Raw genomic sequence first — 16,398 nt, 5'->3', positions numbered from 1 at the left:
GACATGCAGCTTGTGGGGATAGGTTAATTGGATAATCCAAATTGCCACTAGGTGTGAATGTGAGAGTGAATGGTTGTCTGTCCCTGTGTGTTAGCCCTGCGACAGACTGGCGACCTGTCCAGGGTGTACCCCGCCTCTCGCCCTATGACAGCTGGGATAGGCTCCAGCGCCCCCCGCGACCCTGAAAAGGATAAGCGGAAGCGAATGGATGGATGGATGGATAAATATAACTCTGCAAAAAGTAATTTCCAGAAACTTAAATAAACAAAGTGGACACAACTTAACTCAAACTGACCTAATTACAAAGACACATTAGGGTAGCTTTTATAGTGGTTTGGCCAAACCATTTACACACAATAGGGGGAAAACAAACACACTAATATTACCTAAGCACAGATTAACCTAAGTAAACCTAAAACACCCCTGTTCCTGATAAGCACATGGTCTGTCCTGCTGAGCAGGCATTTTGCTCTCAGAGTCCTCAGCCACGCCTTTCGCCCAGACAGGAAACAGCCACCGCCCAAAACCAGGTAACTCAAAGAAAAAGAAACATAATTAATATAACAAAACATTTTTAGAAAAACCACACAATATTATGTGCGTGCCTCATATTATCAGGGGGTTTAACCAAATGATTAATGAATTATATTAATGAAGAAAACTGCAAACCAAACTCATAAAGTGAACAAATGGACTGATTTACCCCTGTGTGGCTGATGCCATCACAGACACTCAGCAGTGTGTTGATGAAGAACTGCAAAGTTGTTATTTTGGCCCAAAGAGGTGATTTAATTTGTTTATGTAATGTAAATACATGTACTTGCAGGTATTTACTCCTTTTCACAGCTTCACAGATGCTTGAATGTGGTACACACTACTAAACAGAGTCAGCCAGTAAAGAGATTTTGAACACTGGAGAGCGGTGCATGTTGTTTTTCTTTAGCATGCCACCATCTGGTGGTGAACATTGGCAGAGAACTACATCTTCTTATCAGCTAGTTCCTTCAGGGGTCGCCATAGCAGATCATCTTGCTCCGTCACACCAACCCTCTGCATGTCAATACAATCTTCACTCCATCCATCAATTTACTCTGAGGTCTTCCACCTTACCTCCTGCCTGGTAGCTCAATCTCCTGCATCCTTCCAAACATCCACCATCCCTGCTCTGCACGTGTCCAACCATCTCAGACTTGACTCATTAACTTTGTCTCCAAGCTGCTCGACCTCAGTTGTCCCTCGGATGTCCATTGGAAAAACTTAGCATCTTTAACTTTGAAACTTCGAGCTCGCTCTTCTGTCTGTGTTTGTCGGTTTCACATTCTTTACACTATACATCATAGCAGGTCTCACTGCCATGTTACACACCTTCCCATTCACTCTTGTTATATAATATTACAATAAAAGCAAAAATTGGAGGGGATTTTGCTTTAATTAAGTCTGAAAGCTATCACGGAGGCAAGCAGACAGTACCAATACAGGCATTTGGGATAAACAGAAACTTGTTTAAAAAGAAATGTGTTTATTCCTTAAAACCACTTTCAATGTGGTTTTTAAGTAACAAAAACCTCATTTAAACACAAACTGCTGAGTACTTTACAGAGTAAAAAAACAACCCATGTTTCCAGTTTTATAATGCCCACTGTAAATAATTTAAAGGCTCCTTATCAGCATTGAGCTTGAGGACAATTCTTATTTTGCTGATGTGGCTGTATCAATTCAGGTCAAGAATGACCTGAAATTGTAGCACGGTGGTTAGCACTGTTGCCGCACAGCAAGAAGGTCCTGAGTTCAATTCCACCATCAGGCCGGGGTCTTTCTGTGTGGAGTTTGCATGTTCTCCCCGTGTCTGCGTGGGTTCCCTCCGGGTACTCCGGCTTCCTCCCACCGTCCAAAGACATGCAGTTTGTGGGGATAGGTTAATTGGATAATCCAAATTGCCACTAGGTGTGAATGTGCGAGTGAATGTGAGTGTGAATGGTTGTCTGTCCCTGTGTGTTGGCCCTGCGACAGACTGGCGACCTGTCCAGGGTGTACCCTGCCTCTCGCCCTATGACAGCTGGGATTGGCTCCAGCGCCCCCCGCGACCCTGAAAAGAATAAGCGGTAGCGAATGGATGGATGGAATGACCTGAAATAACTATCCTGATTTCCAAGAAAAAAAAAGTAATAAAAACTTTGGCAGAAAGACTGAAATCCTTCCTTTTCTAAACAGTTAAATCAAGCAAAAATGACACAGAGCACAAAGAGTATATATAAAAAACATATATTTATTGTTCTGTTACTGTTGGTTAAATTGAACAACAATAAATGGCTGCAGGCCAGGAGACATACTGTACACATAATTAGAAAGCCCTGGAGAGCTTCCGTTTTTAGATTCAGTGGCAGTTAACAATGCAAAAGAGAAAACCAGAGCAGAAAGAGGAACAGAAAACAACGTCTGCCGTATTCCAAACGGCGGATGAATATTATGGTTCAGTGGTGCGTTCAAAAGTCATCCTTCAGCCAAAGTGGTTTTTCTCCTACGCAGGTAACTTTACAAGAGGGGTAAAAATACTGTACATTGTTCTTTGCGTGGATGCAACTGAATGATTGGGATCTTTTACAATTGATTCTCTGTGTAGGACAGTGATAACTACTCACCTTGTTCTTCCTCCAAAACATGCAAGGTGGAAGAAAATCAAGTAAAGCTTTTAAAAGATAAAATGATTATTAGACTCTCGTGACAGAAATAGAAGTGCTCCGTACGCCACAAAATAGTGTGGATTAAAATAGATAAAGGTTATATATATATATATTTATACTATATTTAATATATAAAGGCTTAACTCTGAATACGAGGACAGCCACCAGTGCTGTCCCACACACATTCCTCAGTACACAAACCCTTGAACACAGTAACAAACTTTAAACCTGCTTTGTCTCATTTTTTGCTCCAAGGACCACAAAGTTTTTGCACATCTGAAATAAAGTAAATTTGCAGCACCAGTCCTCCAAGTATTAAATTCTAGGATAAAGATATTATTCGGGGTGTTTTGTTCGACACATTAAATTCAATGGTAACACTTTATAATACAGCCGCTGACTGAGGGCATACTTCCCTTGTAATTGAATGGAATTGTAATGTATTTATTTGAAATGACAATGTAATTATATTTAGATACAAATACTTCAAGATAGGTGCACTGGAATAATGGTGTAACACGTTAGGTTTTTATAGGAAACAGAAATAATTACTGCATAATTTCTTGGTACTTTAATAGAAAAACATTATCTTACATTGTAAGTACACTGCATTTTCTGGGTCATGGGAGTGGCTTAACCACGCCCAACTTCTAAGTACTTTACAGCGAAGGAGACATAATGAACATTAAATAAGGGTGTAAAAGGCGAGGTTCAGTCACTCCATAATACAGATACACTCCGAGAAGTAGAGCATACTTATGATGTAGAAAAGGAAAATACTGTTTGTCTGCAAAATTCACAGTTAATTACATATTGCCTAAAATTGTTTCTCCTGTCCTGTAAAAATATCTGGAAATTAAGCAAGGTCAGGGCACTCCATAACTGGGCCATGCCCTGAAAAGTACAGAGCACCTACTGTGTAAGATAGAGAAATATTGTTTGTTTTTACAATTACTTACAGTATGAATACTTCTTTGTTTCCAGTAAAAATCTAACTTTTTACCCCGTTATTCCATTATACGACCTTTTAAATATTTGTATGTGGATATAATTACATTGCAGTTTCAAATAAAATATGTTAAAATTCCACTAAATTACAGGAGAATTACACTCTTAGTTATGGACTGTTATAAAGTGTTACTGGTTGAGGCTTCTGTACATGTCTTGGTTTTACTGACTCCAGACTGGAAAGTCAATAACACAGAGCTCGTTTAATTCAGAGTGACAAGCCGGAAGCATCAATACAGGATTTACTCTCCTACTGGTAGAGCAAAGGGGGAAAAGAGAAGAGGGGAAACAAACAATATAGGAGGAATGGAAGCAAGTGTCAGTGGCTGTGTAATTAGTTTCTCTCCAAGATAGAATTTATACATGAAACTAAGTGGTTGAACTAAAAAAAGCACATTTGTAGAGCAGATGAGAACAAATGTCCGTTTCAGTCCACGCAAACGTTTACATTCCACACGCTGCAAAACACATCAGATCCAGCTCCTCAGATTCACAGGAACTTTATTCAGTCTCACCGTGTGCTCCGGGCTCCACCGAGGGGCACCAGCGTTCCAAATGTAAATGTGCAAATGTCATCCGTAACGCAGAACCGTTCAAAAAAAACTCGACAAAAAGATAAAACGATCGACAAAGAATAACTTTTTTGCAGTCCCTGAAATATCCCATCCACTATAAGAAGTACTTTCCACTGAACTTTACCTTGCTTCTTAAGTTGCAGGATTGAAATGAAACTGATCAGTTTATGTGCCACAAAACAAAAACGAAGGAAGAGAGTATTAGTAAAAGACTGCATAATGCTGTTACCTCAAAAAGAAATAAAAGACAGGTATTAATTGCACATACGCCAACAAGAACCCAAACCAGCAGCCAGGGCGGTCGAGCCTTTTCCAACTTTGAAGCGTAAAAACATTAAATGAAAAGCCAAGTTTAGCTCAGTGTTCGTCACCCACCTCTACAAAGCTCTGTGCAGAAATGTGTTTTGATAATTATTTATGTTTTAATTTTTTTTTGTTAATTTCAACTTCATACTGGCTTTTGAATTTCTAAAAGCACAATGAGTAAATGAAGAAGTCTCAGCTGTGCAAATGTCAAGACTAAAATATATTAAATTCAATGTTCAGCCATGTCCTCATGTCTGGCAAAAGCTTGTTTTTCCTCCACTCCCTTCATTTCAAATCCTCCCTACACTCCCCTTTTTTCTGATTCAAATAAAACTTGCTTATAATACAACACTGCGTAAAAAAAAAAGAGTCAAATTATTGGGATGAAACTCCAAATTCTCAGTTTCCTTTCTAAATTCTGACCGTGGTGTTCCTTTAGATGTCAGACAAAACTTGCAGAATATCAATATGCATCACCGTAGAAGCTTAGTTATTTCATTTCACACTCCCTCAAACCCTGTAGACAGATGGCATGAAAATGATATTTAACACTGAGTACTCACAACTCTCCAAGTCTGGAGACTTGTCTCAGAAACACAAAATCTTAAAATAATTCCTCACACGTTTGGTAAAATCCTCAGTTTAGTACTGGTGGAGTGATAAACTCATGATATGTGAAGACGCGGGGCATTGATGACGAGAGCCAAAATGATTTCAATTAGCACGGCCGATTCAGTCCAAGAAGAAAACACAGACACAGCACAAGCAGCTGTTTTGTTTTAGGTGAGCACTGCGGAGCTGACTATTAGCTTACATCACACTTTTAACATCAGCAGAGGGACCACACTGGGGGGATATGTTGGCTCTGTTGCCATAGTAACAGTTGGGCAGAGAAACTCAGAGTGGCTGCGAAGGAGTCAAGTGAAAGGTGTGTGCTGGATGTATTTGAGTTTGGTTCTGTGCTGGGTGCACTGGCTGGTTCTCATTCGGAGATGGGGGATGCTGTTGGGGCTGTTGCAGGATGTGCACCACCCGGCCGAGGGTCTCTGTGGTGGCGAACGCCAGGTACTGGCAGCACAGCCAGTCCTCCAGGCTCACGCCACAGGCGTTGTCCAGCGAGCGCTCTGCGAACTTGATCATCATCAGTGTCCGCTTGAGGTCCAGCCAGTTCTGCAGGGTGGCCTCGCGTTGGCCCGAAGTGGCCCCGGACATAGGCCCGGTGCTGCTGCAGCCCAGCGCCTGAAACAAGTCCTCCCGAGGTCCCCAGAGGAGGCACTGGAGGCAGGCCCGCGCCTCGGCCATCCGGATTCTTTCGGAGGGGTTAACGGTGAGCAGCAAGCGCGCCAGCTGCTGCAGCCCCTGTGAGTAAAGCGATCTCACGGGCAGCGGTGGAAGGTCGGCCCAGGTGTACTCCCGCTCCTTCAACTCCGGCGTCTCCTCAAAGGGGTTGGGTCTGTGCAGCATCTCATAGATCAGAATCCCAGTCTGGAACTCATCACACTTGCGGTACTGGGTGGCTGTGATGATTTCGGGTGCCAGCCTCGACTGGTCGCGCAGCGTGCCGGGGTCATTGGCCATGAGAGTGGTCTTTTGTTTCGCTTGGGAAAAGTTGCTGATGATGAGGCGTGCGGGGCAGGTGGAGTTGGCGGCAGCGGTGGCTGCAGCGCTTGCCCCCGAGCTGCTGCCGTTGCTGTTATTGTTGGGCTCCAGTAAGTCCAGATTCCAGGGGTTGCCAGGCTGGCATTGGACCAGCAGCAGGTTTTCGAGTCGCAGGTCACAGTGGGTCACGTGGAAAGGTTTCATGTGCTCCAGCCCGGAGCAAAGCTGCAGCAGCAGCAGACAGACCTGACGCTCATACAGCTCCGGGTTTTGAGTGTGCCGGCTCATGCCTTCTCTGACAAAGTCGGCCACTGTCTGGAATGGCACCTCACGTGTGATCACCACCACTCGGCTCCTCAAGCGGCCAGCTGTGTTCATGTGACCTGCAGCCGGGACTTCATCTAGCTTCCCATTTGGAGAAGGCGATTTTGAATCTGCCATCTTAGCCTCTTTGTCCTTTACTGTCGGCCCCCCTTCCTCCTTATCTGCTTCTTCCTCCTCTTCTTCCTCTTCCCAGGGCAGCAGGCGGGCAGGAACATCAGCCAGGAAGTGGCCACAGTCCTGCTGGATGTTGAAGTGCACTGGCAGGCTCTGCCTCACTGCGAGGCTGTGGAAAAACTGCTGCTGGGTCTCCTTCACCTGGCTCCGACAGATCTGAAGAAGTACAAATAAATGTCAGAGAAAAATAACTGTCAGTCCAATGTCTTGAGTTGAAGATGAGAATTCAATCACCCTAAAGTCATTTTCAGATCTTATTTGTCCATATATCAGCAATGAAACATAGGGGAAACTTCAATGATATTCTAGTTTTCTTACTGTCACGAAATAACCCGACGATTCTGTGACACACAGCAGAAACGACACAAATGAGCCACACTGTTACCCTTAGTGTCGGCAAAAACGTCGGCATCGTTCCTTTATTTTGAGTCTCTGTCACATACACTGTCCTGCTGTCAGAAACGCTTACAGAAGCATCGGATGTGTATCGATCCCTGGCTAAAAATACACCTCGAAATGCACCCCTTACCCCTGTCAGTGCACAGTTTGGTTAAAAAAAACAAGATGCTTAGCTGCTTTAGGAAATAACTTCGAGGTTTTAAACATGAAACCTGTCACAGGCGGAGACAGGGTTGTATATTTTAAGAACAAACACTTGGTTGGTTTCAGTCTTTTCATGAGATCTGTTCACAATATGATCATAAACAATGGTTTTACTGGGATTTATTTTTAAAGTAAATCCGTCAATACCTGACCTTTTACCCATCTTCCTGTAATTCCTATATACTGTGTTTTCATATGGTCGCTGGTAACTAAATTAGATTCATCTCAATGAAATAAAACGGGGTCTACTGGCAGCAGAATTGGCCTTTTGGCTGCTGTGGGCGACCTCCAAACAAACAGCGACCTTCTGCAACACCAGGAGAGAAAACAGAACATTTCAGTGGAGAACTCAAAAACATTTTCTGTTTCTTTCGAAACTCTCTGTCCTGCTCGGTTTCTCTCAAACAATGCAGCTAATGATACACAGCTGAAAGGGCAGAAAGCCGAGCTGAGGCTGTTACAGACAGCACTGAGAGTGTGTCTCTGTCTCCTAAAGCAGTTACAGCCTCCATAGCTCTCATTCTTAATCTTTGATCACAGCACAGTGAGAGGTGAAGCCGAGTCAGAGACAGAATCAGTCTGTGCAGAAAGCATGATGTATTAGATGTCTGGGGTTGAACAACATTCTGTCCCCTTGAAAATGAATAGTGTGGTTTCATTAATAATGATCAAATTTAACCTGTTTGTCTCCACTGATGTGCAACGTTTGCAGAAATTACTCTCAGAAATTTAATAAATGTCCCCAAAATACAAAATGACTCAAAGATGTTGTGAGGACAAGTGAGTTTGCTGTAATGCATAAGACTAAACAGTGAGTTGTAAAGATGCTGTAATGAGAAACCTCTGGCAGGTGTCTAACATTTGTTGTTTACTATTGTAGAATCTGATTGTAGTGTATGTATGGATATATATGTATATACGGGAGGGCAAACCTGGATGAGACTTTGTATGAACACCGTCAGACATACAGCGATTAACATATATATATTAATATCTTTAAAAATATATACTATAAATCCCAATTGTTTTCATTTTCCTCCTATATATTATGCAAATTTCATCATCCCCCTGTGATTGTGACACAAGTTCTTTGTTTGTGTTTCCTGTGTCACTTTCAATGTATGTTTTAAACAGTAAAAACAATAAAAATCTACATGTAAAGACGAGATGCTGATTTTTCAAAGTGGCCAAATAGTAACACTCTAACGTTGCTGTAAGATAGAACTTGAAAAGTTTTCCATCTTGATAAAGAATATGTAAAAATATTGCAGCCTTTTATTAACTGTATATAGCTGCAAAGTAGCTAATAATTATAGTACTTAGCAACTGAGTCACCCTTGATATAAATCAAGACATGGATTATGAATTAAAACCTGAACATGTTTTTATAACACAACGACAACCTCAGTCATTTCACTTTATTACTTCTATTAAAAGTTTAAAGTGTTTGTTGTGATTTATGTAGATTTGATTAAACTCTCATACAGCATGAATAACCGCATCAGTGCACTCCTTTCAGACGCACCCTGTAATTGTTCAGGAATGTGCAGCTTCACTTGATGTTTGTTTGAGCATGATGGCTCACGATGACTAGACCTGCCTACTTCACTTTCTTTGAAGACATCTGCAGATTTTCAAAACTCTGACACCGTACTCGTGTTTCTGGTTGTAACACAATCCTGCAAATTAGCAGAAACTCACTGCTTTTATTACCACCTCTTGTCTCCTTAATGTCGACTCTTCAGTGATACGGTAGAGCTTTAAAGCACAGTGAGGTGCTCACTGAATTCTTTGGAGAGCTAAAGTGAGTAATTAGCACAGAAGTAAAATATGAAAGTTCAGATGCGTCATCTGCACATAAAGGGTTAAAGGAAGGCAGGGGCATAGCTGGGCTGCATTCAGACAGAGTTGGGGAAGGTTTAATTGGGAAGTTGGGGCTTGTTTCTACTGCTTCTGGTTGCCTTATTTATAGATGAGCGTCTTTAAAAAAAACAAGAGTTTCTCTTAAGCCTGCTGCTAATACGAAGGCAAGGCTTTGAAGTGGTGTGGCGCACAGTGTTTCATATCCTGTGAATAATTTAACCTTCATCCATATCTGCTTTGTGTTTAGCGTCAGAACTCTTTCGGCAAGCTGTGCCCTCAAACCACCACATGCATCTCCATACACACTGAAGACAAAGCTGCTCCTCTCGCACAATCGCACAGAGGCGAAGAAAACAAACAAACACAACAACGCTCGTTTTTATTGCACAAGGTCATGCCCTAAGGGATCAAAGTTTAAGTGCCAATATTTCACAGCACTTCAGGAAAAGAGGGGAGGAGATTCGTCGGCATAAGCACAAGGATTTTATGAATCTACTGCAAAGACAGCTACCAGAGAAAAATATCTACAATACTTTTGATGTAGCAAGAATTCAAACCAATCCCCCACAACAAATAAACACACTAATTAAGAGAAAACTAAGAACAAGCTGAACAAAGAGATGCTGAAATATTTTACTGAGATCAGAAAACATCACTTCTTTTGGGGGGGGGGACAGCTTTGACTGTAAAATAGGACAAACCTTGTTTTTCTCTTCTTTCCTACAAGTCAGTGTTTAAGGTTCTTTCGAGGTTTTAGGGTTTAAATATTCAACAGAATATGTAACACAAAAGAAGCTGTATTCATTTAACACCAAACTAAAAGAAAGAATCTCACCTTGATGGCATAATTGACCAGTGGGTCCTTGGCATAAGATGCAGTGTAGTAAACGGCGTCCCCCGCCTCACAGCAGGGTTTCCCAGTGGTCAGCCTGAAGTGGGACCAGCTTTCAGTGCCAAACCTCAAATGATCTTTCTGGCCAGCCATGAAACGGTCCTCGCATTTTGCTGCCAGTTTCCGTAGAGTGTCTGTGTGGAGCCCGCGGATCCTCCCCACCACCTCATCCCAGCTGTCCAACCCCCTGTAAAGAGCAGGTCTCTGGGGTTTGGAGGCTGTGCCGCCTCCGGCAGCTCCGCGACCCGCTGTCCGACCCCTTCCAGCCAGGGATTCTGAACTTGGGTAGACTCTCTTCTCTTTGCCGGGGGTTGCGCTGGCTGCAGCAGGTGAAGGCTGAGGGACCAGAGAGGACACGCTATTGGTCATGCGGGCCTTGTTGGTAGCTGTGGCAGCTGATGACCTCTCTAAGGAGTCACCGCTCTCATGGTCGTGGCCTCGATGTGGTTCGGAGCTCAGAGAGGAGCTCTGACTAGCTGTTTCCCAGGTGGAGTCCAAGTCATAAAGAGGGTTGGCTACACTAAGGTTGGTGCCCCCCGGTTTAGCTTCAGCTCGAGGCCTGAGGCCTCCCACTGGCTCTTTGCCTCCCAGGATGGGTTCAGTACTGGAACGAGGAACTGCTTTTTTGGGTAATGGCGGTGGTGTAGCTTTAGGGGCTGGCTGCTCAGCGAGGCCTTCGATTTCGATGGAGGCCAGTGTGTCATTGGATGCTTTCATGTTTCTTGGCTGTTTAAGTGGAATCATGCTGGCTCGAGATTTACCTGAAGGAAAGAAAACAGAAAACATTCATACTGCATAAAAAAGATCCAGTGAAACTAAAAGACTGTTGGGACCCTTCAAATTGAACGGAGGGCGTAATGATATCCAGTTCAATAAGCAGGAAGAACAGCTCCTTCAATTTCCTTGAATTAAATTCACACAATAATCTAATGTTAGTATACAACAGACTTTATATGAAAAAATTAGCCCGTTAACTCCACAACAATGATTTGACAGCACAGTTATTACCTTAAATAACCTGCAGACAGAAATTTTATAACCAAAATCTAATCAGTCAATGAAAGCATTTGCACGGATTCAATATTTCACGTATATGTATACCTTTAAATACTCATCCAAATACATTCGATAGTTTGTAAACACCATTTCTGTGTTGTTGTTGTTTTAACTCCACACTGATCAGTTAAGACACCAACAGAAACATCGCTCTCAAGTTGTTTTGGTTTGGAAGGGAGGTGGGGAATCTTTGCCATGGAAAAAAAACAACTTAAAGACCCAGATATCAGTAAAGGATACATGAAAAAAATAAAACGACACAAAAGCTGCAATTCGATAAAACTAACGAAAAATCCCTCGCCACAAAAACAACGACACACCCTTACAGCTAGGGCTTGCCCTTTGCTCTCTGGCGTTTCCAGAGAACCACTAGCTTGTTGCGTCTCTTGAGGACAAAAGGATGACATGATGATGTGTGCGACAGCACGTGATAGAGCTGGTGGCCCTGAGGCCACAAGCTGTTTCTCCAACCATCCAGCTGCCTGACTCAATCTGCAGTCCTGTTCTGTAGTGAGGCTTAAAGACGCAGCATGGAGAGCAAATTTAGAAGTGGCTTGATGTGACCTTATTTTTTTTGCTTGGATGGTGGAAGGAAGAATCCAGAAGGTTGGGAGACTGATTGGATTCCCTCAACGTTCTGTGGGGTTAATGACCACTGAGGCACACGGGTCAGAGGCAAGTGTGATAAAAGGAAAAGGCGGCAGGGGTCGTGCTGTTTGCATGATGGGAACAAAGCTCCCTGGTTTTTCTAACAAAGTGTGCACGTAGGGTTACAGATAACTCAACGTCGCGGCTTTAACTCACCAGGGAGATCTGAGTTCATGTCTTTCAAAGTCACCTCCTTCTACCAAATTACTTTGACCGTCCCTGAGGCAAATGCATGTTCGTGAACAAATCATTCCTCTTTGTGCAGCACAAATACTACTGATTATACATCGTTAAAAAGTATGGGCGACACCTCATGTGCAAGTCATGCTGACATCATCCTAAGAATGCAGGAAAAGCCTTAAGATAGAGCAGTCAGGATGAAGTAAATGAGTCTTGGTAATCCTCCGTGGAACGACTATATTAAATGTGTTCCTCCACCAATCTGCAGTAATCCATCCAAGAAAGCAGCCGTCTCCCACTTCCAGTCGTAGGGATCTTTTATTGCAGTGTGGCTGTGACTTAACTCAATTACATAAGACTGGGATTTTTTTTTTTTGCATGTGTATGATTAAGCAAATAAATCTTTAAAACTACATAAAAACAATAAAAAACACACTGTTATTTATGACACAGTTAATGTTTGCAGCTATTAGCAAAGTAGCAACTCTAAATCCCAGAATGTCGTACACCTACTGTAAAGGAACAGGGTAAATAGTTATTTGTGCATTGCAATTCAATTAAACCAAGGCCTGTGACGGTGCTCAACAGCATGCTTGAAGCAAAACCACAATTTGAAAAAAAGGGGGAACAGAAAAAAGCTGTGCACAAACATGACTACAAAGTTGATTTTTAATCATTTAAAGTCCACTGCTGTTAAACTAAACTTCTTTTACAGCAACACGAAGAACCTGATGTGTCTGAGCCAACTGCTCTGTTACTGCTCTCAGTCCAAATCTGAGTACCAGCAGATGTCAGTTCAGAGTCTCTGCTGCATCACATCACACTGTCAACAATCAGTCTGAAAACAGCTCAACAAGTGATAAATATATACACGCAAATTAGAGCAATAAAGCTAACAGTTAATATTTGTAATATAATGTGAAAACTCACAAATGCAGCGACTGATCCAACCGTTGTTCTTAAAATATCATGTCAGAGCCGTGCAGTCAAATTTCCAGGGAACAGCATTCATCAACATTTTATTCTGACTGGTTGAGGGAACTTGTTGCCATAGCAGAGCGATTGCTGCTCAGCTGCCTCCGAACTAACTCTGACACGTTAACAAGAGGCAAGCGATGGATGGAGGAGGTGGGTAGAATAAAGTAGAATAAAGAGGACCGGGGGGGTGGAATGGAGTGAGAGCGGTGGAGTAGGCGGTTAGAGGTGGTAGAAGTGGCGGTTGGGGTGGGGGGAGAATTTCAAAAAAAAAAATAAATAAATAAATAGGTGAGGGGGCTGATGGACAGAGAAAAATAAATATATGACAGAGATAAACACTGAGGAAAACGAGCAAAACAAGCTTACCTCAATTCCACTAACGCCTCAAAGTTTTTAGAGAAACGTGGTGCAGTTACAGCAGCAGCAGCAGCAGCGCCCGGAGGCAGAATAAAACGCTGTTCTCTGCTTCCATCCCTGAGAGTCTGTGAGGAGTCGCCGGTGCCAACAGACAGGCTCAGCGCTCCCACCAATAATGGAGATTTCTCACTTAAAGGCAGCGAGCACTCTGCCTCCTACCGCCTGATGCTCTGATTAAAACCCGAGCGAGACTATACTACATGACAGTGAGTGAGAGAGCGAGAGCACGCAAGAGAGAGACACTTTCATTTAAAAAGTGAACCTGATTCCTCACAAAAAAAAGAAACGTGTGAACAGCAAATGTAGCCCACAGTAGTGAAAAGCAACGCGATGCTACGGTAACAGCAGGAAAAACAGGAAACTCAAAGCAGGCGTTACACTGAGCGGCTGTGTGTCTTAGGTCAACACTTGTTTGTGTGTGTCTCAGTGTGTGGAAGGCCACACACCTCCTCCTCCCAAACAGAAACGACACGCTGTTCTGTGCGATGTTTGACAACACGGATACACAAACTTCTATCTAGCCCCTCATTAGCAGTATGCAGCAAAGTTAAATTAGGCTGCAGGCAGCTCGCTGCGTGCGTCATCCAGGGAGCTTTTAACACAACCCATCCACAGGGCCCGTGTGCATTTCAAGCTTCACAAACAAACCCGTGCAAATGCTGCATTCCCAGTTTGCACATGCCTTCTGAAAAGAGAGGGAAAAAAAGGCCTAATTAGTACAACAGTGCCAGAGCAACACAAATATTTTGTCACTGCTGAATCCTTAAACAGGAAGTTGTATAGTTTAATTCTCTTAAACATCACACGTCCACATGTGCGACGACGCAGCGAGGCACCTCAGTTGCACAGCTGCTCTGCAAACCCACACTCTCTAACCCTTTCGCTTTGTGTTTCTATTTCTTGTTCTCTCACATGCCACTTGATCACGGAGAGATCCGTTTCCCACACAGAGAGCTTCGTGTGTTAAGTGCCCCGACAGTACTCGACAGCTGTGCCTACCTCTCTGTTATAGAAGCTGGGCTGTATGTGCTTATTGTCAAAGTGAGAGAAAACCTGTAAAGCGGAGCAGCTAGCAAAGTTGAAATGAAACCTGTCCATCAGCAAGACACTTTATTATCATGGAGTTACAGGAATGTGATGGACAAAGAACCTATTCAACTTCCTGTTAACACAGATATCAGCCAATCACATAGCAGCAACTCAGTACATTTAGGCATGCAGACAGGGTCAAGATGACCTGGTGAAGTTTAAACTAAGCAACAGAATGGAGCAAACAGTCCTGAGAACCTCAAAGATGGTTGATGTCGTGGGATTTTCCCACACAAGCATCTCTGTGGTTCACAGAGAACCTTCTGAGGTCACAGAAGAATGGCCAGGCTGCTTCGAGGTGACAGGAAGGCAAAATTAACTCAAACAGCTGCTTGTTACAACCAAGCTACACAGAAGAGCATCTCTGAATCTACAGCAGCAGAAGACCACACCGAGTACCACTCCTGTCTGCCAAGAACAACAAACTGACGCTACAATTCACACAGGCTCACCAAAATTGAGCAACAGAAGTTTGGAAAAGTGTTGCATGGTCTGAATTTCTACTGCAGCATTCAGATGGTCAAAATTCTGAAACATTACAGCTTGAAAGCAGGGATTCAGTCTGAACCACTGATACAATAGCTCAGGCTGGGGGATATTTTTCCTTGGAAGATTTTGGGGTCCTTAATACCAACAGCATCGTTTAAATGACACAGCCAACCTGAGAATTGCTGGTGCTGATCAAGAACGACCATTTCTGATGCACAGAGTGTGAGTATCTAATATGTCAAAATTAAAAAATTTAAAAATTGTATTTAATATTCTTTTCTTTTATAATAAACTTATACTTTTACTTAAACTTATACTATACTTTTAACATTTCAATTTTTTTTTTTTAAATTTTCTGGCACTTATTTCATGGTTGGGGCATTAAAGGGTTTATGCCCACAGTGTGCCCATCCTCTGATGGCTTCTTCCAGCAGGATAATGCTCCATGGCACAAATCTCAAACTGCTATCTTGAATATCACAGTGAGTTCATTACACTGTGGCGTCCACAGGCAGTCTGCAGCAACTGTGTGATGCTTCAAGTCAATATGGATTTAAAAATGGAATCTATGCTACCAAGAATTAAAGCAGTTCTGGAGGTAAAAGTTCAAAACAGTACTAGAAAGGAGTACCTAAGTGAATGTATGTTGTCTTGTTCATGCAGAATAACTTGTTTTTTTTAAGTATCAGGGAGCAAATCTGCAATGTGCTGGCTGAATTTTTTTTCTGTGAAAAGAACATCAAGGCCTCAAAGAATTTGTTCTTGTGCCTCCCAATTGTTTACCGATGTCTTGCTGTTTCTAGGAAATGGGACAATTTTCAGAGAAAAAAATATCCAGAGATATTTTTATGCCGTTTCTTGGCTACAAGACATGTGATTTAAAAAAGAAAACATAAAAACTCCCCACAATATTTATCCTATTAACAGTACTGTGGTTAGCCATGTAGTCTATGCTCTTATACTGTGTGAAAGCAGCAAGGCAGGTAGCCCTATTACAATCTTATCAGTCAGTCATGATATAGTTTCAAGACAGAGACACAGGATATGAGAAAAGAAAACAAAGAGGAGGATTGTGATTAAAATGGGATTTATGCAGGTCCCCAGGGTTCTCAGTTTTGATCACCATCAGGAACTGAACCAGCTTCATGAGTAGGATCAATAACCCCAGGGCAAAGATTCTCCCACCTCCAACGAAAAAAAACAAACATTTTTTTTGTAATATGTTATTTTAGGCACCGAGCTGCAGGCTGTGTGTGAAAAGATGTGTCGAGATTTCGGGCTCCAGCTGTTTTTGCAGAGAATAAATTATGCCCTGTCACATGAGAAAGTGTGCTGATACAGGAAGAAAGTAAAATCAGCCACTCAGGAGTGAAAGAACTGCCAAAACTGCCAAAAAACCCAAGTTCACCGGTTTGGCAAGCTTACAGCGACAGCAAAGGAGGGTCTTATACACTGACATGTCATACTTTCCTGTTTTTGTATTTTTTTTTATATACTAATTAGTGCAAACAATGTT

General features: G+C 42.5%; 1 protein-coding gene across 3 annotated transcripts in view; it reads right to left on the bottom strand.

Moving 5' to 3' along the window:
* Nucleotides 1-2,246: 2,246 nt before the first annotated feature.
* Nucleotides 2,247-16,398, bottom strand: part of peak1 (pseudopodium-enriched atypical kinase 1) — a 111,474-nt gene continuing 97,322 nt past the window's right edge. For all 3 annotated transcript variants that reach the window (XM_005946807.3, XM_042213854.1, XM_042213855.1), the window contains 2 exons: nt 9,969-10,786; nt 2,247-6,823 (listed from right to left, as the gene is read on the bottom strand). In XM_005946807.3, coding sequence (XP_005946869.1) covers nt 5,468-6,823; nt 9,969-10,786 — 2,174 coding nt within the window. In that variant the 3' untranslated portion in view covers nt 2,247-5,467. The remainder of the gene's footprint in view (nt 6,824-9,968; nt 10,787-16,398) is intronic.

Source organism: Haplochromis burtoni, unplaced genomic scaffold (genome assembly GCF_018398535.1).
Source record: "Haplochromis burtoni strain Fernald_Lab_line unplaced genomic scaffold, NCSU_Asbu1 Contig_489, whole genome shotgun sequence".
Classification (NCBI taxonomy): Eukaryota; Metazoa; Chordata; class Actinopteri; order Cichliformes; family Cichlidae; genus Haplochromis; species Haplochromis burtoni.
Note: the sequence above shows the minus strand (reverse complement) of the source record. Positions and strands in the feature narration are given on the sequence as shown.